The 25,334-nt window shown below is 45.3% G+C and overlaps 1 protein-coding gene across 6 annotated transcripts in view; it reads left to right on the forward strand.

The window, feature by feature from the left end:
* Window positions 1-25,334, forward strand: part of TP53BP1 (tumor protein p53 binding protein 1) — a 1,075,988-nt gene that overhangs the window by 496,007 nt on the left and 554,647 nt on the right. For all 6 annotated transcript variants that reach the window (XM_086958203.1, XM_086958207.1, XM_086958208.1 and 3 more), the window contains one exon: window positions 21,883-21,940. In XM_086958203.1, the coding sequence (XP_086814329.1) occupies window positions 21,883-21,940 (58 nt within the window). The remainder of the gene's footprint in view (window positions 1-21,882; window positions 21,941-25,334) is intronic.

Here is a 25,334-nt window from a genome sequence, read left to right on the forward strand (position 1 = left end):
GATGGTGGACACTGAAGTCGCATATGTATCTGGGTCTCTCTTTTCTGCCGGTTATCCCACAATTCATAGTCACCACGGATGCTTCCATAGAAGGTTGGGGAGGTCATCTTAAAGACCTTCAGATTCAGGTAAGATGGTCCTTGTCCCAGCTTCAGATGCACATAAACAGGCTGGAGGCCTTCCTCCCTCGAATAAGAGGTTCAACCCTTTTGGTCCTAATGGACAGCACCACAAACATGCTTTACATTAACAAGCAAGGAGGAACCAAATCACCTTCTCTCTCACAGGACGCCCAGCAGTTATGGAGCTGGCTAACATTTCACAGGATATCTATGATAGCAAAACATGTGCAAGACTTTGGAATACCCTGGCAGACACTCTGAGCAGAACAAAAGACAACTGCCCCGAGTGGGAGCTCAAACTGGAACACTTGGACAGGATCTTTTCAGTGTGGGGAAAACCAGCCTTGGATCTGTTTGCAACTCAAATAAATTCCAAATGCCGATTCTTTGCAAGCAGATTCCCTCTCCCAAATTCTCGAGGGAATGCCCTTTCAATGCGCTGGTCAGGGATATATGCTTACGCTTTTCCCCCCATTCCACTGATACCAAGGGTCCTCACGAAAATGATGATGGAACACTGCCGTCTTCTTCTACTAGCCTATCAGATCTCCTCCCTCAGAGTGACACTTGAATGTTGTCCTATCATAATTGATAAAACAACCCTTCAAGCCCATCAATAAGGCCAACATCAAACGGCGAACATGGAAAGTGGCTCTCTTGTTGGCCTTCACATCAACCAGAAGGGTTAGTGAGATACAATCCTTCACCATAAAACATCTGTTCCTTCGCTTTACGGACAAAATGGTTATTCTCAGGACAAATCCAAGATTTATTCCCAAGGTTCCCTCTCAGTTCTACCTGAACAAATCTTTCATTCTAAGGACTTTCTTCCTGGAAGTTTCTAATCCTGCGTAACGAGCTCTGCATACTTTAGACATCAAACAATATCTTAAATTCTACCTGCAAAGGACTAAGCCTATACGCGAAACGGATCAACTATTTGTGGCCTACGGGCAAGGCCACTAAGGCACTGCGATTTTTAAAACTTCTATTGCACTATTTGTGGCCTAGGGGCAAGGTCGCAAAGGCACTGCGGTTTCTAAACTTCTATTGCAAGATGGATAGCAACCACAATTAAATGCTTGCAAACCATTGTCAAGGTCAGTGAAAGCACACTCCACCAGTGCAGTCTCTACTTCAGCTGCCATGTTCGTGTGTCACTGAAAAAGATCCTAGAGCTTCAACGTGGAAAACATTGCATACATTCACACAGCATTACTGCCTGTAGTCGACACAGCAGGCAGATGCAGCCGTGGGACAGGCAGTTCTACGAAACTTATTTAATTAAGGTGAGCTTCTTTAAGTAGAGGACTTCTATTCTGTTGTCAATATCCGTAGAAAATGTTAAAGATGTGTAGTCTATAAATTTGAATGTTTGGAAGACAGTAGATATTTATTAATTCTTTTTACTCTGCACAGCACTTTCAAAAAGTATACCTTTGGTGAATACATGTGGAAGTATTTTTGGCACTACCCGCCATCTGCTAAGGTGCTTACTAAATGTATGTAACTGCTTCCTATTCTGATTAAAGCATGTGAATCTCTGAAAGATACCCGAATACTGGATAAGAAATGAGTTACTTACCTGTAACTGCAGTTATCCAGTATTGGTATCTTTCATAGGTTCACATGCAACCCACCCTCCTCCCCGGAGAGCTGCTGTGACACTACAGTATTACTCTTCTCACTTGTGCTGGAAAATCTGAGGGTTACAGCCTCTCTTGGGAAGGTTCTAGAGGGTGCTGGTTGCTGCTTGGTTATATTTAAGTTTGGTATTTTTTTTTAAAAGGAGGTAGATAGGCTACTAAATGCATGATTCTCTCCATGATAGCCTATGAGACTTATTAATTACTGCTTTATTTACGTTACTGTTTGACTCCCACTTCGATGGGGAATGATTCAAGGATGTGAATCTATGAGTGATACCAATAATGGATGTCTGCAGTTACAGGTAAGTAACTAATTTCTTCCCTCCTCTATGATCCTACCCCAATATTAGTTGCGAGGTGTCCAAACTCTTTTACTGTAGGTTCACCAACCACCAGTCTTACACCATATAGTTAATAGTTCACACCAAGTTGGTTAGTCATCCAAGACCTGGTCCTGCCTGACTGCCTGCTCCATCTGTGACGTGTACCTCTCCATCCTCCGTGTCAGTGGTTCGGTCTTCGGTAGTGTCTTTCCCTGTTGCCGTTAGTGATCGTCTCCATGAGTCTCGACTGGCATTGAGCTGCTTGCCGTCAGCAGGTCTTTCAAGTCTTCAGGTCTATCTTCCTCCTGACTGTTCGAGGGTCGCTCCTCGACCCATTTTTCGATTCCTGATAGAAGTTCTCGAAGTAAAGCTCTCTCCCTAGAGTTTAGCAGGGTAAAGTAGCATACATTTTACCTCAATGCTCTCAGCTTTTGCTTCACCTGTACAAAGAATTTGCATTGCCAGGATAGCGGTCTTGTATGATCTTAGAAAATTAAGATCCTCTGAAAACCATGGCTGTCTCCTCGCTGCCTCTAACTGTAATAGTTTCGGGGACTATCCAATATTTTTTCAAGCATGTTATCAAAACATGCTTGAAAAACAGTTCCTTGATGTCGATAGCTCCGTCCAGAGCTATCACAGCGTCGTGAACAAACAAATCCAAACAGTTCTGGCTGACCGCGGTGTCGCTGGTAAGCTACAGTGTTGGGAAGACCCGCAAACAGTACCTTTTTAGAAATGTAGGGTGTCGGCGACCTCTCGCTTCCGAAAGCGCGCCGTCTGCAGGCGTCTGTTCTGGAGGTCGGTGCAGGGGTCGTCGGGGCACTTCAAGTCACACGCGTTGCAGATCAAACTCCTCTCTGTTGACGTCAGGAGCGCTGGCGTCGGGAGGCGTCGGGTGCTGCGGTGCGAAGTGCAGCGCCCTAAGATCGTGGTGCGAGCAGCGGCTCGGTGGCGGCATCAGATGACGTCGTCAGTGAGACCAGGGTCACGGTGCGAGGTGAATGCAGTGCTCGTCGCAGTGTTGGCAGGTCACGGTGCAAACAGCGGCATCGCAGTTGCTCAAGCACTGTCGTCGGTTGATGAACTGGAATCGATGGCTCCGGCGTAAGTAGGGCAAGTCTGCGGTGGGGGATAAAGGCGGTGCATTGTGTAACTTTACGAACGGTGCCCTCGAACCACAGTGCAAGCAGTGGCATAGAATTTGGCGCGGAGCATCGTCGTGAGGGATACAAAGGCGTCACTGTGAAGCGAGGCGGTGCGGAGTGCTGTGCCCACAGGTCGCTGTGCGAGCAGCGGCTCGGTGGCGGCGTCCGCAGGCGTTGTCGGTGAGGCCAGGGTCGCGTTGCGGCGGTGCCTTCAGGACACGGAGTCGGCAGTGCCGTCGTATTCAGTGTTGGGTTGCTTTTTCTTCTGTTGCAGCACAAAGCACACACACCCAGTGCTGAGGGCAGAAGAGCTTGAAGTCTTTGCTGTTCCTGAGCTGAGACTTCTTGAACGGGGGGCAAGCTCTGCCTCAAGCCTGTGGAGAAACTCACAAAAGTAGATTACAGGAAGTTCAGTCCTGTCCTTTCACTGCCCAAGACAGAAGCAGTGACTGCAGGCCAACACAGCAAAGTGGTAGTTCCTCCTCACAGCTTCTCTGGCTCTTCTGCTTGGCAGTCTTCTTGGTCCAAAAGAGTTCTCAAGTTCAGGGGTCTGGGCCCCAATATTTTTATCCCAAAATCCTTTTGATCTCTTAGGCAGAGAGTGTCTGTGCCTGGCCAGAACAAGTTCTGCCTTCTCTGGTGTGACTTCCTGGCAGGAGGTGGAGACGGCATTGTCAGAGGCAGACCAGGCCCTTTGAGGTGCAAGGAAATCTCCTCCACCTTCCCCTATGGCATCCCAGGTCTATTCAGCCTTTGCTGACCCACCTAGACTATCTGGATCCACTCCTGCTCCCCAGCCTTCTGTCATCCAAAACCCAGACAGGCAATCCACATTCCAGCAGAGGCACTCTGGATGACTGAGCAAGAAAATACCTACTTTCTAAAAGTGGTGTTTTCAAACACATAATGTAAAAATCAGTTTCACTAAAAGATGCATCTTTAGATTCTAAGTTCAGGCATACAAACGTTATTTCCCTACCTAATTCCCCGGGCCAGTTATGTTTATAAGTTGGTGTAAACAAATTCACTATTTTGTCCTATGGTGAACAGATAGCCTTGCAATAGTGAAAAACGAAATTGCCGTAATTCACTATCAGGACATGCCACACACACACACACACACACACACACACACACACACACCAGGGCATGTCCTACCTTTCACATACACTGCACCCTGCCCACAGGGGTACTTTGTGCCTGATATGTAAGATATGGCATGGCTACTCACGTGGGAGGCACAATCAGTGCTGCAGGCCCACTAGTAGCATTTGATTTACAGGCCCTGGCACACTAAGTGCACTTTACTAGGGACTAACAAGCAAATCAAATATCCAATCATGGAAATACCAATCCATAACACAATTTACCACAGGAGCACTTGCACTTTACCACTGGTCAGCAGTGCAAAAAGTGCGCGGAAACGCTTCGCCAGCAAAAACAGAGTCAAAACCGGGAGGTCAAAAAAGCACAAACTCAGGGGAAACATGCCAAAAGATGCCAAGTCTAGCAACCTGTGAAAAACGTATGCGTGTTGGAGGTAAGATTTCTGAAACAGCCCAGCTGAGCCTACAGCAGCTCGAGGTGCAGCAGCCCGGGCTGAGACACACGACGGGAGGAGTGGGGGTGGGCGGAAGCCCTTTCAGCCCTATGGGCGGTGCGCGCCTGGTGTAGATAGCCGGAGGAAAGACGACGACTAAGTGATGCCACACTCTGGGGTTCTGTAATCACCAGTGCGGGCAGCTCCTGAACACCAACGCATGAATACTCCAGGTACCAAAGCCAAATTGGAGAATTCAAGTGAACCCTGGTTCTGGAGAGAACCGGGAGCTAGAAATGACAGTCTGGTATCCGATGGACACATTTGACTTTTTGAGCAACACTAATTGGCATCAGCGGTGCGTGACATATTGAGAGTCCTGTCCGCTATCTGTTAGCACTTCCTGAGCGGAAAGCAGGCTGCTCATGCTGCTCCCCCCTCTCCAGGGGAAGTAGAGGGGAGGCCTGGTGGGCCACAGTGGATACTTTCCTCCAGTTGAGAGGCAAGCAATAGTGGTCTCCAACAAGGAAAAATGGTTACATTTGCCTTAACCACTGCTGCTTATCACCACATCAACTCCAGGTGAGAGAGGAGGGGAGCGAGGGATACCTCACCCAGGGAAAGACGTGATCCTTTAGGCTATAGAGGCTTCCTGGAGGATCCTGGAAAAATAAAACTAGTGAGGAGGGGGCAGATAGGATCTGCACAAGACTAACTCCAGAGTAACAGATGCGGATGTAGCATAGCCAGACTGGAAGGGTCAATCCAGGAGCTCGGACATACAGTGCAAAAACTGAAAGGAACATCAATCGAACTGACTGACTGCCTGGGTGGAGGACACATAGGGTCACTCCAGGCACAACAATCTGCACTTCGTGGGTTTCCCAGGTGAAGTAGAGGGTTCCCATCCAGAACAATTCCTCGAACAGTGGGTGCACATCCAAGTGTCATCAGAGAGCCTCTTCCCCGGTCTCCTCATTGAGCAGGTCCATTGTGCCCTGGCGCGTAAGCCTCCACCAAGACCACCACCATGTGTCCACCACCCAGGGCAATCATAGCTAATCCTTGATCTAAAAAAAATATTGATAGTCCTCTAAACTAGTGTGGTGTCCTTTTGTAGTGCTTACACTGTATTACTGTTGGTTATGTGCAAATGCTTTACACACTGTCTCTAAGATAAGCCTAAGATAAGTCTGTCTGCTCGTGCCAAGCTAACAAGGGTGGTGAGCTCGGGTTATTTTAGGAGTGTAACTCCCTTATCCTGACTAGGAAGAAGGGTCCCTATTTGGACAAAGGTGCAAACCCTCGCCAACTAGAGACCCCATTTCTAACACAGGTCCATTTGCATATTTACATACCTTTGTAAACTGGTTACTGAGGCTTAGTTGTTTATTCTGGTTCCAGTACCCCGATGCCTTTAGATTTGTATTTTACATTTACTGCCGTAGTGTGAGCATGCATTTCATGAAATTGAATGTAAAGTAGGGTTGCCAAAAGAAAAATGCCAGCCATGTGTTGTTTAAAGAGACTGCAAAGACCTTGTCTTGACAATAAATAGGGCTTATACATAAAAAAGTATGTATTCATTTGTAATGTGACTTTTCAGTCTTTGTTTCCTTTAACAGTCATGTATCATTCAGGCAGTCACAGAACCCAATTAAAAGTGCTTTCTATTTATATTTGCTGTTCGAAGTATGCACAGATAAGTGCTGAAAATATGGCTTTAGGTGACAGTTTATTTTTTTACCGTCTGGGGCATCAAAATAGTGAGCTGGCAACCCTAAGACTGGAAGATTGTTGCAGGATCAGCACATTATTTATTTCTTCCACCCTCAATCCCTGATTAATGTTATAATAGCAATAGTTGAACATATATCTGAAACCCTACACCACAGTCTATAACATGCTGGGTTACTTCAAGTGTCTGGGAATTCACTGCTGCTTTCAGACAACTCACTCCTCATTCTGGCCCTTCACGCTCACCCTGCAATCACAGTGCACTCACATTGATCACCGTGCACTCACACCATTCACCCGCTCACCCTGCACTCACATTGATCACTGTGCACTCACAATGCACTTGTGCTGTTTACCCTGTTTCTCACCCTAAAGTTAAACAAGCACACAACTCACCCTGCACTCATTTGGCACTTCACTCACCTGTCCTCCTCACTGCTCAATCTGCAATCTGACTCAAACAAGCCCATCACTAACCATGCATTCATTCGTCCCACTCTACACTTACATCCGCACCCAAAATCACATGGTCATCTCACTCACCCTGCAGTCACTCCTCTTACCCTACTATCACTGTCGCATTTCTCACTGTGCACTCACATGGGCACTCCTGCCACCCATATAGTGCAAAGGTTTAATATGCCTGCTACAAAGAACGTGTACCATGCAGATCTCGGAACTGAGTGAGTAAACTATGAGTAGCGCTATAAAAAAATTAAAGGTTTGTCAGAAAGGGGCTATAGAGAGATGAGGTGCATTGCTGGTGAGTGGTAGTGAGGGAATTTTATGGAGGAAATGGGGCGCCAAGAAAGACTGTTCCACCGTGTACAACCAGTGCTAGTGCAAGCCCTGGCTGGGTGTGTTAGCCTGCCCCGCGTCCCCGAAGTTCGCGTTTAGTTGCGCCCCTGCTTTACACCCTCTGCTTACTGGGGGCTCCCTTCCCGCTCGGGCCTCTCATTGTGCCCCAGCTCTCCCCTTCTCCCGGGGGACTGCTGCAGCTTCCCAGTGCCCCAGGATCCGCCACTAGTCTTGCCCTTTCCACAGCCTTTTCTGGGCCTAGACCAGTCCTGTCTTTCTTTGTGGGCTTATTTTCCTGGACCACTCAGGCCAGCTCAGTAGACAGGAGCGGGCTACCCACCGCGAATCACTAGCTTCTCAGATCCAGCTTCTGTTTTTCTGTGTGGTTCACAACTTCTGGCAGTCAGGGCAGGTCCTTAATAACTCTCTCCGGGCCTGGGCTTCTGGTTGGCCGGCCGCCTGACAGTCTTCGATTATCTCCATCGGTCTCTCAGATTAATATAGGGCAATCTTGACCCGAAGGTATTGGAGCGCTTTACATTAGCACCAGTAACACATTAATTTTTTGGTAGGCACTGGGAGATTAAGTGATTCGCCTAGAATCACAGGATGTGGAGTCGACCCCAAGGCTCGAACGTTGGTTTCCCAGCTCCAAAGTCGGCAGTCTAGCCGTGAGACCACATCCTTTCCCCAGGTTTGATCCTGTCCATCCTTACTTCTCAGTTTTAACCGCTCGCCTCCCCGCTAGCTGTGCGCACTCCCTTAATCTCTTGGAGTAGAGGCCTCGTTTCCGCTGCTCATGGCCCAGTTCTCGCCACTTCCTCGCCATACCGTCAGGCTAGAATTTCCAACCAACCGGTCTGGTCTTCTGTGGCCTAACGCTGATGTTGCCCCTAAACTGGACTTCCCCTGCTAAAGGTGTAGGTGAACTCGCTTTTTTTGATTTCCTCCCTAATTCCCTTAATTGGTCACGGGCCAGCGGGTGGTTACAGGCCCCAGCGCTCCACTCGTTAAGGATTGTTCAGGATTGGTTTCAGGTGCAAGAGCGCTATAGAATGGTTTCTGCCATTTTGCATCTCCAACCACACCTCCATTAAAAAAAAATTAAAAAATATATTGATATTTTGGCAGATGGTATGTGTACTGCATTATACTATCTATTGCTTGTTGTTTTTAACACCTCTACAGTTTTAACTTGCATCCTTTAGACTCTTATTCCCTCAACAATATTGCATATGTCCTCTAACTGTAGGGCAATATCTTTTTCTGGTTCTTCAAGTTTTCCTTCCCAGGAGAAGCAGGAGTTGTTGATGGTGGCGAAAAAATGCAGATTTCGAGGCCATTCACCAAGCTTGCGGGATACTACTACTGCTGCCCGATGCAGCTTGCTGTGACGAGAAACAGGGGAAAGTATTAAGAAGATGCTTCTGACCAGCAGTATTCCACACACCACCACCAATAGAAGTGTCTGAAGAGGTTAGACACATCTCAGAACCCCAACACCAGCCTTCTCCCCTGCAGAGCAGAGCAGTGCTGGTGAGACACACCCCTGCATACTCTGCAGAGCAACACCAGTCTGCAGACCAACACATACCCCGTCATGTGCCACCAACAAGGATATGCCAATCTGCTATCCATAAACAACTTATTTCAAAGAGCAAGGGTTGAGGCTAAACAAAACAGCACCTACTTTCACCTGTGACTTGAGAGTTATGGCGATGGTGCTTGTGACTCCAAGGAACACAACCCCGTCTGTTCCTTCAAGGGCGAAGCCCAAACATTACAGTAAACAATATGGAATCAGCACCCATCTAAGAAATGTTAGTGTCATCTGATGCTGGTCGACCTGTGACACATAATTCTCCTTTGGCTACCATTCCTATCTCTGCTTAACAAGACAGAGTACGATATATACAGCATAACCAGAATAAGCACGATATATACAGTTATTCCTTGTGCAAGCCATTCAATTACATTCCTTCAGGAACTAGAGGAATCATTAACCTGCCATTCCCAAGGAATCTGTGTGCTGTATTAACCTTTGAACTAAAACTGATGTTTGAGCCCTGAAGAAGTCTCAGTGTTTGAGACGAAACGCGTTGGCTAAGAAGGGAAATTCACATATGTTCTTGGATTTTTGCCTGTCTTGGATTATCCCAATAAAGAATTTGAATCAGTAAACTCAACAACAGTCCAGACTTATTTATTACAAGATCTTGAACTTTTATTGAGAACAACAGAGACTGCCAATTAACATTTCTTAGATGGGTGCTTATTCCATATTGTTTACAATCTGCTATCCAGTCCTTTACTTGGTAATTCAGCGGCTGACAGTCACCTGAATTCCATAGCAGTTTGCTGCACCAAAAGGCCAGCAGCTCCATGCACTGAGCAGGATATGCACCTCAGCCCTGCTTACTTACTCTGAACTGGGGTAGCGGAGTGAGCTAAAGAATGATGATGGATTAAACACAGATCAGTTCACTGGGGGTGAGAGCTTGCAATGTTCAACACTCTGTCCATCATCCCCTTTTGTTTTACTTACTCAGAGTACCTTGACCAGTACCCTCTCATGCTGCAGAGAAAAACTGTGTCACTACTGCTTGGCACCTCTAGCTGCGATGAGGCCCATTAACAACAGAGGGGTGGGAAGGGGGACCCCTCAACAGCAACATAAACTACAATCTTCAGAAGGTAGCCTCTCCACTGAAGAACCGGGATCGCCATAGCTGTCAGGCGGCATGGCAGGACACTAATAGCTCATCTGTAGTAAAGGATTTGTTTAGGATGCTCTGAGGCATAATGTATGAGGCTCCGTTCGATTTTGTCTTACACTCTATAGGAGGGCATGGTCTGTATGTTTGCGAGCATAAAGTATGTTGACTTACTGTGTAAGATGGGTGTGGTGATTAGAGAAATATGAAGGAGGTTTTTATTTGGTATCTGGATGTGCTCTATGTGGAAGCATTATTTGTGCTTGTGCATGGCTATTGTGCAAAGGTGCAGGACAGCAGGCACTAAATATTTAGTTAACTGTGTTGTGGGAGTCAAGTGTTCTGTTCATACTCCCTGAAAAGAAACAGGCTGGAAAAGGCCCTGGTGGTCCTTTCTCATCTTCGCCTCTCGGTTGTGATTAGGTATGCACACCATTGCAAACATGCGTAGAATTTCAGATGATGAGGTGTGTGGTGAATAAGTGGTAATTATCACTTTTAACCAGATTGGCTGTAGGCAAAAATGTTAACAGCTCAGGTCATGTAGCCTCACTCCTGATGAACTGATCACTGGTTGGTTGTAGTCACCACCCCCTTTTCTGAATCCCCCTTTTCTGAATATGTAGTTGAAGCTTTATTTTTTATGTCAGGGAATTTTTTCTTTAATTTAACTGTGTATTGTCACAAGTTTGAAGATTCAATTCATGCTGTCTGTCTCCCCATATTTTGCCACTGATGGTAGTGGTTCCCAAACATTGGCAGCTTTACGTATAGCATGCTGATTGCAGGAAATGTGTTCTTTTATCTGGTTTGCTGATGGCAGAAGTGTTGGTGGTTCAAGTCACCTGAACATATTAAAAAAGCAGATTAAGCTGTATAATTAGGGGTAAAATTACTATTCATATAGCACCTATTTTCCTCAACTGCACAACCTTGTTAAAATAGGGAATCCTTTTGCTAATATCCTTGCTCCTTATTATTTCTTTATATTATTGAAGAATGCATACCGGCAATTGGGATTTACTAAACATACTCTAACAGGGAAGAAGGGCAAATTTATCCAGTATTAGATCTTTCATATATTAACATGCTTGAATCATTCCCCGTTATCAGGCTAGGAATCCCATTTAATCTTACATGGCAGCTAAGATTGATAAAATGACCACAGGTCCTAACAATAATGCTTTTTTAGTAGCCCATCCACCACATTTGAAGCAACATGAAACTTGAGCCAAAGAGGTGGTAGTGGCAACTCTCCTTCTCCCCCTAAAGCCCACCATAGTTTAGATATCTACCGCTCGTTGTGTGCAAAAGAGTCCTTAGGCAGAGCTCTGCTCTAACGTTTCAGTGACCTTTATCTATTGTTTGTTTTAGTCCATACTGAGACTGAACAAGTCCTATTTTCAGCTTATAGCTGTAAGTTGTTTTTAGAGAACTTTACTATTTTCTGGAGCAGGGAGACTTTTTTTTCCTTTTCTGTCAATTGTTGCCAACTGTCTGGCTGACAGTGGGGAAAAAACCTCTTTTCAAATCTTGTTATACCTGTGGACAGAAAATGATTTATACTACTGATCCTCATTCACATTGTGTTTGTTGGCACTATATGTACTAGATAAGAAAAATGCCTTCCTTCTAAAGAAGATGCCCCCTCCTCTGGGAACATTCTGTGAAAAGTGCCCCACAAAGCACTACCACGAAGGTAGCGCAAAAAAAGAGACATATAGTTTCCTGAATTTAATTTATTTGGTATAGCTCTTGCACCTACTTCCTCACAGAATTCATCTGAAATCAATCAAAAAACCCCACTCCTGGAGAGAAGAAAGTCTGTAAGCGCAAAAATCTCAGTTCCATGATGAGCAACCATCATTTAAGAAAAAAACATTCAGAAAAATCGCCATCTGCCACAATCCAAACTAAAATATTATCAACCACACCATTGACAACTGATCCTATAATGTCTCTCATACAGCTGTCAACTCTGACACGTTCGTTGTTTATGAAGACACCTTTGACGCAACAACGTTAATGACAACACCATCGTAGTCATCAATGTTGACGTCATCACTGCGGATGTCTGCACTGTTGACTACACTTTTCACTGCGCCCACATTTTCACCAAATAAGGTGCCAGCATTTCTTTGACAAAATTCTGGATTTTGAAAGGCAAATTCACGGTCCTATGTACCTCCTAGATACAATAGGGAACCAGACGTCTTGCAGGTGCTTGTAGCTTTTCTGTCCACACTACTGCAGTTGATGGACACTTTTCAACAGTTGCTACCACAACACCCTGTGGGCGAGCCTCCACAGCCCATGTTCCCTACTGTACCCATCCTCCTTCCTTCGCCATTACTGTCAACACTTTCTCAAGTGCTTTTATCTCACCACTTATCCCACCGTCAATAGAACCTTCCTCTAGACTTGACAATTATCCAACTCTACATATTCAAATGTGGATGAGAAGGAAGATGAATTCCACCAGGAGATGATTGAGATAACAACTTAGAAGATGATTGTATCATACCCAATAATAGCAACTTGCCACTTGCACCTGCCACAAGACTGTAGAGACATCTTAGCACAGGCACGACCTCCGGCAACTAAGAAAACATTCAATGCCAAGTGCAAGCATTTCTGTGTCTGTTGCAAGAGTAAAGATCTTCATCCGCTTCATGTACATCCTCATCAAATACTCCCATATTTGTGGACCTAGTTAAAAGTGGTTTAAAATATTTAGCAGTACGAGTCCACCTAGAAGCAATATCAAGATTTAGAAGAAAAGAGATTGCATCATCCACTCCGTTGTCCAAGAGGTCCAAGAGAATCTTAAAACAATTTATAAAAATACCCTTTATAAGATTCCTACCTGTTCATTGCCCTACATTTCCTTAGGAGCTCAATACTGTCCAAAGTCAGTTCATGCAACCTCCCTTTTAACTGATACCCAATACGCACAAAGTTCACCTCTTGGAAAGCCACTTCTCTTCACTGACCTCAGAAAGAAAAGTAGGTGTAATGTAAGCATCCACTGTCAAAGAACCTTTTTCTCTTATTCACAAGGGACAAAGCCATCCAGAAAACCAACCCTAAATTCATAGCAAAGGTCCCTAATGACCTTTCCTTGACTGAACCAATCATTCTGCGATCTTTATTCCAAAGCCAATCTACCACAACAGGAAGATCATTACATTCCTTAGATGTGTGTAGATGCCTTAGGTTCTCTGAAAAATACAAGGATATGCTTTCAAAAGAGAAACTGTTTGTATCTTTTGGACAATCAGTAAGAGGTCGGACCCTGATTAATTTGCGCTCTCTGCCTGCATCAGCTGTTCCAGCAATGCCAAGGGACCGCTACAGGGATGAATGAGGGGGTGTTCCACTAGGAGCATGGCTAAGACTGCTGCACTTTAAGATGGTGTTTCCATGCAAGACATCTACCCTCAGAAATCTGGAGGAGCAGGCACATGTTTGCCAATCACTAGATACTCCAATGTGAACGGAGAAGACAACCGTCCGAAAACTGTTTCAGCACAGGTGATTAAGCTTCCTAAATTAACATGTTTATTATAAGTGTTATGTACAGCGTACGATTCTGATTAAATCACGTGAATATATGAATGAAATCAGTTATTTACTTGTAACTCCAATTCTCAAGCGTTGGTATCTTTCATATATTCTCTAGCGACCCACCATCCTCCCCAGTCAGAGGTTCATTCATTACATTCTTTTCTCATACATGTGCTTTGGTGGCCTCTCAAGGGAGTAAGAGAGCTGGCTCTTCTACCTCATTACGTTTCGGCTGCTATAAATTAGGTTAAAACCTATGGCCATTCTAACACTGTGAACTGCTAATTACTATTACTGGGGATTCCCAGCTTGGGAATGAATCAAGCATATGAATATGTGAAAAGTGCTAACTCTTGAGAACTGAAGTTCTTACCCTAGCTTCAGAAGAAGTTGGTAGGTGGGCCCTAGGAATTCTTATGGAAACGTCCCCTAGGATAGATTCCAGTCACCAACTGGATTTTGGGGTTTTGTCCCTGGTCCTCTTTAAGACCCCTTCTGTGCAGTGTGGAACTTATTGTCACTGTCTGCCTAAAGCCCAGCGGCCCCCGTGAGAGGCCTTGAATTCCACCGAAAGCAGTGATGCATCCTCTTACTACACTCACAGTCATAGTGGCATTTTAAGTCCCCCCTTACGGGTCAAGATGCCACCTACATGCCAACCTTGAGCAAAAAGTAAACTGCTCCATCTCATTTGCCTCTTGCAGCACTGTTTTCCGCACCTCCATCTGATCCAAGTGCAGCAAATTGTTTACACCTAGGTGGAAATTTAGGCTATGTACTATATCAGTAATGCAGCCCTAGAAATATCTAGCACTTAATGGTAAATTACCAGCAGGTTTTTATGTACTATATACATAATATAACATATGGTAAACGAAAAGGCAGTCAGCACCTTTAGTTTGCATGGTCATATGTTACTCCATGAAACAGGTGTCATTATCATTCAGGACTTCTGAAATCATGGCCCTTTTCCAAAAACTGAGAGGTGTAGCACAACAGTCCCTTGGTGTCTTGTAGGGATTTAAAGGCAGCTCATTTGATGTGTGTTCTGTGAGAGTGTTTTGGACAAAGTCATTAAAGTCCTCTAACTGGGGGTTTAATAGTCTCAGTTATAATTTGTTCTATACCTTCACTCAGGTGTTAGATTTGGGGGTCTCTAGCTGGCACAGGTAGGTACGTGTGACAAATAGGGACCCTCTCCTCTAGTCGGGATAAGGGGATTACACTCCTTAAATAACCCCTTCTCACACCATTGGTAGCTTGGCACGAGCAGAAAGGCGTTACTTCAGAGGCGTTGTAAGTTAAGCAGTTGTGACCACATACAGTAACCCAGAGACAACACTACAAATGGACACCACACATGTTTTATATAAAAAATAAGTATACTTTATATAGAGTTACCACAAGACCATAAACGACAAAAATACATACTACGATTACTTTAAAATGGTATATTTAAGCTTAGTTCAGTTCAATTCTTAGATGCGACATTCTGCGTCAATGTACCTTAAGTAACGTTGCCCTTCCATGACGAGCAATGTCGGAGCGATGGGAAATGCGGCAAAGTTTAGATACAAATAAATAAAGACGTGAAGATCTTCCAGATGTGGCACGCTTCTCGGGGATGCGAGAAGTTCTCGCTTCGATGCGTGGCCTGCAGCGGCGACACCCTTACGATGCGTCGACAACAGCTCCAGCGGCGACACTCTTCTCCCACGATGCGTGAAGCTTCCGCTCGATACGACAACTACAGCGGTGACATGCAAGATGCGTCAGCAGCAGCTCCGACAGCGGCGCGCTTCTCGGGGATGCAAGGTGCTCTTGGTCAATGCGGTGCAGTGCGACAGTTCCAGCGGCGACACACTCTTTCGTAGTTGCAATGGCAGGCACAGGGACGGCGACACGCTCCGACCTCGTTGCGAGATTCTACTCCTGATGCAGTGCAGAGCGACAACTACAGCGGCGACACCCTCCTTCGGAGTTGCGACGGCGACACGCTTCCTCTTTGTTGCGGCACGCTTCTCTCCGATGCAGTGCGGTGCGACAGTTCCAGCGGCGACACCCCCCTTCGGAGTTGCGACGGCTGGCACAGTGACACACTTCTTCTCGTTGAGTCGCTCTTCCAGTTCCTTGTGACACACAGTTCCTCAGAAGGCCCAAAACAGCAGCAGACACTTCCAAAGAACTCTGGGGAGCTGGGGGGTGAAGTCAGTTGTCCCTTAGACTTCAGCAGGAGGCAAGCTCTTTTCCAAGCCCTTGGAGATCCTTCACAAGTTGAAAGCAAAGTACACAAAGTTCCTCTCTCCTTCCTTTGGCAGTAAGGCAACCACTGCAGGCCAATCCCCCAAGCAGCACTTCAGCTTGGGAATAGTCTCCCCTCAGTTTCTTCAGGTTCCTCTTCTCAGTAAAGGTTTCTTCTTGTAGTCCAAAGTGAACTAATTTCATGGGATCACGGTCCCAATATTTATACCCCAAAATCATTTGTTCTCTGAGGGGAGAGGGGTCTTTGCCCAGTCCAAACCAGTTCTGAAGCACTCTGTTTACCAGACGTCTCCTTTCCTGTCACAGTGCAGGGCATGCACTTCAGATGCCCCACAGGCGGTGGAGCCAGCATTGTGGAAGGCAAATACAGTCCTGGAGCTCTTTGTTTACAGGACTCCTTCTTTTCTTTCAGTGTGCAGGGCAGAGACATCAGCGGCTCCCCATAGGGTGGAGCCAGCATTGTGGAAGGCAGGCACAGCCCTTTTCAAGGTTCAGGTGCAACTCCTCCCTCCCATCTAGATGCAGACCTCTCTATTCATCACTGGGTGACTCAGCCTGTCTCCTGGGATTCCCCAACCCTGTCACTCACAAAATCAGACATTGGAATACACAACGTAGCAGAGGCCAGTTTGAATGGTTAGACAAGCAAATACCTACTTTCTAAAAGTGGTATTTGCAAACACAGAATATTTAAATAAACTTTACTAAAATATGTATTTTATTATTCTGAGTTCAGGCATACTAAATTCGAATGTCTACCATGTTCTCTGAGACAGTTAGGAATATAAAATGTAATAACTCTCTAACAGCCCATTCTGTCCTATGGAGAACAGGTAACCTTGCAATAGTGAAAAACGAAAATGGCTGTAATTCACTATTATGACATGCCACACACCTCAGGGCTTGTCCTACCTTATACTTACAATGCACCCTGCCCTTGGGCCTACCAAAGGGGTGACTGATATGAAGAAAAGGGAAGGTTTAGGGACTGGCAAGTGGGTGCACTTGCCCAGTCAGCATGACAGTACCAGACTGCATACAGGCTCTGCAATGGCAGGCCTTACAAGGCTGCTTCTGTGGGTGGCACAACCAGTGCTGCAGGCCCACCAGCAGCATTTGGCTTTGCACGCCCTGGGCACTCTCAGTGCACTAGACTAGGGTCTGACAAGTAAACCAAATAGCCAAACATGGAACCACTGATTAGTACATCAATTTACAATAGGGAGCACTTGCACTGTGGCAGTGACACAGTGCCCAAAGCATCTAACACCAGCAAACATACATGAAGCAACAGCAAAAAATGAAAGGGAGACCCACACCAATGGTGCCAGGTCTAACACTTGGCTTATATTTTTTTGGGCAGGATATACATTTATTTATTTATTTTTAAGGTTTTATATAGCACAAACATGACCCTTGCGGGTATCAGAGCGTTTTACAAGAGTTGTGCGTAGGGAACAAAAGGAACATATAGAAACATAGGTAAGAATTGAAATACAGGTCTTTGTTGCATGGATGCAAATGTACAAGACTTGACATAGGTCTAGATTAGGAACAAAAGGAACATGAAAAAAAAATGACAATCTGGAGTGCTCGTCATAGCGCTGTTTTTTGGGGGAGTTTTAATTAATAGCACTTAATGTTTGGTTTGGGCTACTGCCTGAATTTTACATGGCAATAGCTTGACTCTAGTTTCAGTTAGAATACCCTTTCACTAGGTGCTGTCTGCGTGTCTGGGGGGTTCCATGGTTAGGTAATGTAATTATTGCTGTAAGAGGCAGAGGAAGTTCTAGTTTCACCAACCCATGGTAAATGTGTCCTCAATTTCTTCAATTCAGAGGGTATATGCAGTTTTGGGGTTTAATGTGACAGAGTATCATGAATTCATGTTTGTGCAGTTGAGAAACTGACCATGTAGAGCTACAAATCCTATTCACCTTCATGTTTATCTTTATACTGGTCCACAAGATCTGCTCGACCTATATAATTTCATATTTTCCTTACTGGAACTGTCCTCACTCTCGAGTTCTTGCGGTGGCACTGATATTTGTTGCCTACATACAAGAACTTTAACATGCCCAAGGTGTTGATTAAACAGAAGCCAAATGGCATTCTGGGTAGGTACTTCTTTCAAATTTCTGGCAATGAGGCAATGACGAGCGAAGACTGATTTGTAGTCTGTCTCTATCCCTCCCTCCTTTTCTCTGTTCCCTCTTGCTTTTTTATCTTAGTGAATTTGTTTTTTCAGCATAAACAGAACAAAAATAAGTATTAGTCAGGAATAACTATCACATGAAAACAGTGAAATGTATGGTCTCCAATTATTATTCTTTCCATCTTTCTTTTTATTTCCCCTCTCTATCTCTTCTCCCTCACTTTCCTTCTCCCTCTTTCTTTGTCTGTCTTTCGCTCTCCCCGCCCATCTTTCCTCTTGATGGCTCTTGACTGATCATCCAGTCAGATAACAACCCTGCAACAATGATGGAACAGTGGTTTGCAAACATAGCATAAAAAATAGAATATTAACCTTCTACTAAATGGCTTATCCACAGTGCATCAGACACAAAGGATGATGAGAGGAATGCTTACAAATAGTCTAAACTATTGGCAGTCACTTTTTGTAGTATTTTAGCCCATTTTACACCACTGAGCCAGTCTAGATAGCATTCACACTGAAAGCCGATCTCAATGAAAAATGCAACACGAGTCCCTCTCAGTACCAGCCCAGCTGAATCAGGAAAAGTTAATTTAACTGATGCTTAGACCTCTCCATCAAAGGGTACAGTATACATCATGTACCTGATAGCCAGACTTTTGAGGTTTCTCTGTGGGCAGAAAATAGACCACTATTGTATCCCCCAGTCATGCCATCTTGAACTGTTCTTTATAGCACCTTTTGATGCATACTTCTGATTGCAGATTCCTCACCTTAGAGCATCTCCCAGGTGCCAGACTAGATAACGAGACAAGTTTGCTTTGTGTGTCTCAGTAATGGCTCCAGACCCCCTGGAAGTAATGGAGCTGCATATAAGTGCCACCTATTTGTCCCAACCTCAGTTCCTTTCTTTCTGCGCCTACTGACGTAGATCCGGAGCACCATTCCCAAATTCAATGGGTTTTTCTGATGATATCAAACGTTTGACTGTTTGCTAGGGAACAATTTCCCAACTGTAAGCAACATGATGGAAGCCATGCCGTGACTGGAAGAAGCAGATAGTCCATCATGCATCCTCACAAGGTGGGTCTTTGATGCCTGATCTTGGGACACAGCTGTATGTTGTGTGATTAATGCACTCTCATGCACCTGAAGGAGATTTGAGGGCAGGAGATGAAGCTATATGTCACCAAGCACAAGAAGAATTTAACTTTCTTTATGTAGGTCCCTTTCTGTTTCACAGTCCTGGTGTCTTCCACCACCATTCCACTTCCCACTTGAAGTCTTAGTCCAAATGCAAACGTAAGAAAGCAAAGCAGCACTCGACCTGATCCCACCACTCTGTCTCCAAGGACAAGGCGCAAAGGAGTCGAGATGTAAGTTGCATTCTATCGAAACCACTTGTCTCTGAGCCAATTCCAAACTGGTTACAATATGCCACAGGTTTTCCAGGCGTTCTTCGACCCTACAGCAAATTGAAGCCTTGAAAGAGGTCATGTTGTAAATATGCAGCGCTCCTTTGCGTCTCCAGAACTGCAGGGGCCTCCCGTCGGGTTACTGCTAGTAACTCCCTGCACTCATTATCAGCAGTACCGACTTCAGTACAGACTTCAACTCCTGAAATCCAATACTGGTTCTTCCCATTGGTCCCTCTGGATGACCCTTTGTCGACTGCCATGTCAAATTCCAAAGTGATGTCAGTTCAAGTTTGATTGATGGTGCACCATGAAATTCCAAAAGCGTAGTGCAAACGGTCATCATGCAGCCTGACACCAACCCAGTGTTTTTGCTACTTTGTAATTGTCAGCAGAGACTCTGCTTTTAGGTCTCGCGTGGCGTACTGCGCACATGCTCAGTGGAGCTCGCAAGATTTTATATTTTAGAGTGAGTTACACTAGCGAGGGTTAAGCTCCGCCCCTCTTTTCCATTGGCTGGCCTCCCAAACGATGGCCAGCCATTGGATAAGAGGTCGCCACGACGTATTTCTTTCTCTTTAAGTCCCGTCCTTTTCAGATGGGCTCCTTGACTTCCTGCTGGCGTAAAAGCTTTCTTATCTTCTTTATGGGGTCAACAGTTGGCCCCATAAAGAAGATAGGAAATCTTTTATGCCAACTTTTGATGGGTCCCACATCTTTGGTGATAAAAAGGCTCCACTTTGGAACACTTTAAAGACAGTAGAGCCATAGTGCATTCCTTGAGGCTGTTGGCCCCTGGCTAACCATTCCCATGTCTGGAAATGTGATAGCCAGTAAGGGCACAAGTTTTCCAACAGACTGCTTTAGTTTGCCCTCAGTTGTGCATATCCTCCAGTGATTCAGGATCCAGCTGGACACAGAGTAATGTATGGGTTGTTACTCTGGGGACTTCATCATCTTGATGAAGGATGGGGGAGCCAGGCCTGTTGTGGGCCTTCCTCCCCTCAACGCCTTCCAATGGAAGGACCGATTCAAAAGCTTCATTTTGACCAAGATTCTATCTGCTCTGGACCTGGATGAATGGATGGTGGCCTTGGAATATAACCCTAATGCAGTCCTACAGGTGTTAATCTGCGTTTTAAGGTCAGCCAGGAATGTATGAAAAAAAGTTGTGAATAGAATTCTTGAATTAATCTTAGCCACTGGTAAGTACTGAGGCTGCATCTCAGTCCATCGTTATTGTGCACACCATGCCTGCATGCCAGTTTGGATCAAGCCACATACAAATCAGTCTTGACACTGCTCCAATGGGAACAGTCCAGCCCGAACTGCCAGACCTGGTCATCCCTGAAACGGAATGTAAGCAACATGATGGTGGTCATGTTGCTTACAAAAGCCCATCTTCGGGGGTTGGAAGGTACTTCATCCACTCTAACCTGCAAGATTTACTAGTCTGAATCCACTCTACAGATCCACCATTTTATGGACGTACTGTTTTGCTATCCATTCTAAGGTGAAGAATCTGTGGTTCGGTAAAGTTCTTTTCGGTGGATACTGTGGCTAACCCCTGATTCCTTACTACCCTCCCAACTTCTCATTCTGTAAAGTGGCCTCTTTTTGCCGTCTGGATTAGTGGGGTGCAAAAAAGGAAAAGAGTAAAAACTGACCGTAGTGCACGGCGCACAGGTGGAACTCATATGTGGCTATACTACATCTCTTCCTTGGCTATATGCAGCCATAGTGAAGATGCCTGATGCCACCTAGTGACATGCAGGAGTACTGTTAAGAAAAATCTCCTGAACCAGTCTGACGCCTTTGGGATATTCTGAGGTGAGTAACTTGCTCTTTAGAATTCTTACCTGGATGGTCTCTGGGCTCCAAGTGTAAACAGGAGAATTTTCATAGGATTGTGTGAAAATTGCAATGTGAGAGAAGTGCCACATATGGCGACCTTCTTTCCAAGGTAAGCGAGGGTGTTGGTTGTGATGCTTTTTATGTGATGCGGCTGGATTTGAAGATGGTGCGGTAATGAGAGGTAATGGAGTTCCGTCAGGATGGGGATCATTTGATCATATTTCTTCAGGCCCTAGACAAGATATGCTGTATTCTGTAGAATGACTTTAAAAGGTTGCCAGTGTGGAGTCAGGGAGGCCATGGAGCAGGGAGTTGCTATCATCAAAATGCAAGAATACGAGGCCTTTAACACCAGTTCTGGTAGAAACAAAGTCACTTTCTTCCAAAGAGAGAGCTGGCATTAGGTCATCTTTCATTATGTGAGAAAATGTGTCAGTATATTATATTAAATGTATCTCTGCATTGCATAACACTGCACACAAAACTGCTATTAAGGCTTGACCATAGCATACCGTTGGTGCTATAGTTCTGAGAGATTCAAGCTCTCAGAATAATAACTTTGTATTTTTTCCTGTGTTGTTCTTTCTCATGTCTCCAGAACCTGATGCATCCGAAAGAAAAAATGAAGCCACAGATGTTGCTGGAGCTGTTACCAGGTAACTTCTACTTGTGGAGCATTCTAGCATTGTTTTCAACCAAATGAAGTTGATCTGGTTTAATGTTAGGAGAGGGACTGAATCAAAGTGGTGTGTTTACATGTAGTTTTATCATATCTTCAGTTTGATTTTTTTTTAACGATTGTAAGTGATCTTTCGCGGGATATAAACTGAAGAAATATTATGAGAAGGTTTGAGCTCTGGTATTTCTTTTGTTTTCTATTCTGGATAAGTCACAAGTTTGTGTATTGTACTGGCCTTCTGAGATCACCAAGGTAAAGCTGAGTGTTGGTAGTTTCTAGCTTGTAGGAAATGCTACAAGGTTTGAAGGTGTGGGCCCGTAAAGCTAGGTAGTTCAGTTCTTTCATGGTTGATATAGAATGGCTGCATCAACAGCCTATTAGACAATCTTCATTGGAGTCATGTGGGAGATTGAAATGCTGGTGCGTGGATCATTTCTGCTCTCCAGGTGTGCATCTGTCTATTTATCATTGCAGCACATGTTTTCTATACAAGAATCACTTGGGTATCACTTTGGTTCAATAAATATTGAAAATGTCCTTTCGTGCATTCTTCATAAATTTCCCTGAGCGACAGAGAGCACAAGTGTCTGAGCGAAAGGTTCTGGGCTTGTCACCACGGTTCCTGTTGATAGTTAATACCTCATAGGAAGTGCAACATGGTTTCAAGGTGTAGGTCCCTAAAGCCAGGTAGTTCAGTTCTTACACGGTTGACATAGAATGGTAGCGTTCCAGCTGATCAACAGTCTATTAGACAAACTTAATTGGAGTCGTGTGGGAGGTTGGAATGCCGGTGCGCAGATCATCACTGCTCTCCAGGTGTGCTTCTGTCTATTTATCATTGCAGCACATGTTTTCTATACAAGAATCACTTCGGTTCAATAAATACGATTGTTTTTGCTGGCAAGTACCACAGGAGACCTCATCCAGAAAAGTTGTAACCTTTGCTTAGGAAATTGTCCCCACAATATGTGTTTTCAGCCAAGTTCGACCTCTGCCGTCAGTCTCAAACAGTTGGAATGGATGGTGAGCAGGCTAAAAATTACCCACAAGGAGATGCTGGTAGGCTTCACCTTTGCGCTTGAGAATTCAAACACCCACCAGACATTCTTTCATAGCAAAAGCTGTCTTTCAATGTGGTGTGGTGGAAAAAACATACAGTTAGAGACACATGGTTTTCCTACTGTGGAGGGGGCACTCTTGAATGCCCTTGCATAGAAACGTTTTACAATGGCAGTGTTCTTTTAATGAAACATTCCTGGTATGCCCATAGTTCACTGATAGTTCTGAGTCAATTATTATCAGAAGGCAGAATGAATAAAGAGAACTGTAACCACCATGCAAGTTGTGTTCCCTTATACTTGGAACCAGCAGGTTACAGGTGCTGGCATGAATTCTGGCTCTTCATTTTTTTTTAAATGTTTTTCACAAAATATATTTTATTTACTTTAAAAGACCTTGCAGTGGGGGCCATAGCCAGTGCGCACAAGCATAATCATTATTTTGCAGGAGACAGTCCGGGACCTTCAGTTGTAGCCGATGAACAACTACCTGTCCTGGCAGGCTATTCATCCTACACCAACCAAAGTGCGCAGTAGTGGCAAACACATCGTCTCTGAGTTGGTCACCTGAGAGAAGTGTAGATCAGGAGTCTCTGGTGGTGCAAAAGTTCTACATAATTTTACTCTAGAACTTCGTGCTGCTTGGGTGGCTCTGAAAGTCTTCTTCCCATCCATCAAACGGAGCCTTGGGTTGGTCCTAGTGGACACCACGTCCGCCATGTGGTACTGTAACAAGCAGGAGGGCCTTGGATCTTCGACCTTGCTCCAGAAACCCCTGCTCATTCAGACATGGTTGGACCATTTGAGGATCTCCCTGCTAGCCCTTCATCTGGTTATATGGCTCAAGTGTAGGGTGGAAAAGGTCAGCAAATGTAAATTTGCAGACCGTGAATGTTATCTTCATAAAGTGGATGGACATTTTCCCTCTCAAAGCACCCTCAGTGGCACTAGGGCGGCCGGTTGGAGAGTGTTGAGGCCCAGTGTTATCCAATGGGGGTAGAGGGCCTCCGGTTGGTGGCTGCTCACAAGCAGGCCACAAGGTTGTGAGAGCAAAGCTCCTGGGAGTTTAGCTTAGGGCAAAGGGGGATCTGCGTTAGCACACAAGGTGTACCCAAAGCGGCGAAGGGGCGGCCGGCTACAGAGTGCTGATTTGGAATCGGGTGCCCTGGTGGTTGCAGGCATCAGTTTTCTTTGTCCTCAGCAGGCTCAGAGTCTGTCTTGGGAGTTTCTTTTCAACAGAGCTGCTTTTCACAGGAGATCCGGTCTTTGTTGAAGGCAGTCAGTTCTCCCAGGGTTCTGGCGGTTACTGGCTGCAGGACAACGCGACTTTTGGCGCAGGATCTCTTGAAACTGCAGACGGGCCAGTAGGGCTTGTTCCAAGTCAGTTCTTCTCTGCAGTCTCCTCTGCTGGGTGTCTTCTTTCGTCCCTCTTCTTAGGTTGTGGGAATCTCTGTTCTTTGTTCAGGGCTGCCCCTAAATACTGTATTTAGGCGGTATTTTAGGGGTCTCGAGTTCAGTAGCCAATGGGCTACTTATCTTAGGGTGACTGCACCCTTGGTGTGCTCACACCATGTGGGGAGTGGGCACAGTCCCTAAATGGAGAGTGCCTGCCATCTACCAGCCAGGAAACTGACCAGATGATGGTTGTTTTTCAGGGGGCATCTCTAAGATGCCCTCTGAGTGTATTGTATAGTAAATTCCACACTGGCATCAGTGTGGGTTTATTTTGCTGAAACGTTTGCTACCAAACGTCCCAGAATTCAGTAAAGCCATTATGGTGCTGTACAGTTCGTAATGACAAACTCCCAGACTATATACTCTTTATGGCTTTGCTGCACTTACAATGTCTAAGAATGAACTTAGACACTGTGGGGGTACAGGACTCATGCAACTGTACCCTCACTGCTGTTATAGTGCACCCAGCTAGAGGGGTGTCTGACCTGTACCATAGGAAGTGGGTTGCAGGCATGGCACACAGCAATGTGTGCCATGTTGACTCTTCACTTTTCTCTGCACCAAAACAGTCAGCCTGCAATGGCAGTGTGTATGTGTTAAGGTAAAGGACCTCTAAGGGTGACTCAATATGTGCTGCAACCCTTAGAGGCCTTCCCTGATCATAGGGCCCTTGGTACATTTTACAAGGGACTTACATGTGGCCAGAGAGATGCCAATTGGGGGTACAAAGGTACAGTTTTGGGAAATAACACAGGCCCTGGGAACCTGATTGGCAGGGACCCGGGGCACAGCAAGTCAAAGTGCATCAGAAATCTGGCAAAAAGTGTTGTGGGTTACTGCAACATAAACACAGCTTCC

The sequence above is a fragment of the Lissotriton vulgaris genome, chromosome 2_1, assembly GCF_964263255.1.
Source record: "Lissotriton vulgaris chromosome 2_1, aLisVul1.2, whole genome shotgun sequence".
In the NCBI taxonomy this organism is placed as follows: domain Eukaryota; kingdom Metazoa; phylum Chordata; class Amphibia; order Caudata; family Salamandridae; genus Lissotriton; species Lissotriton vulgaris.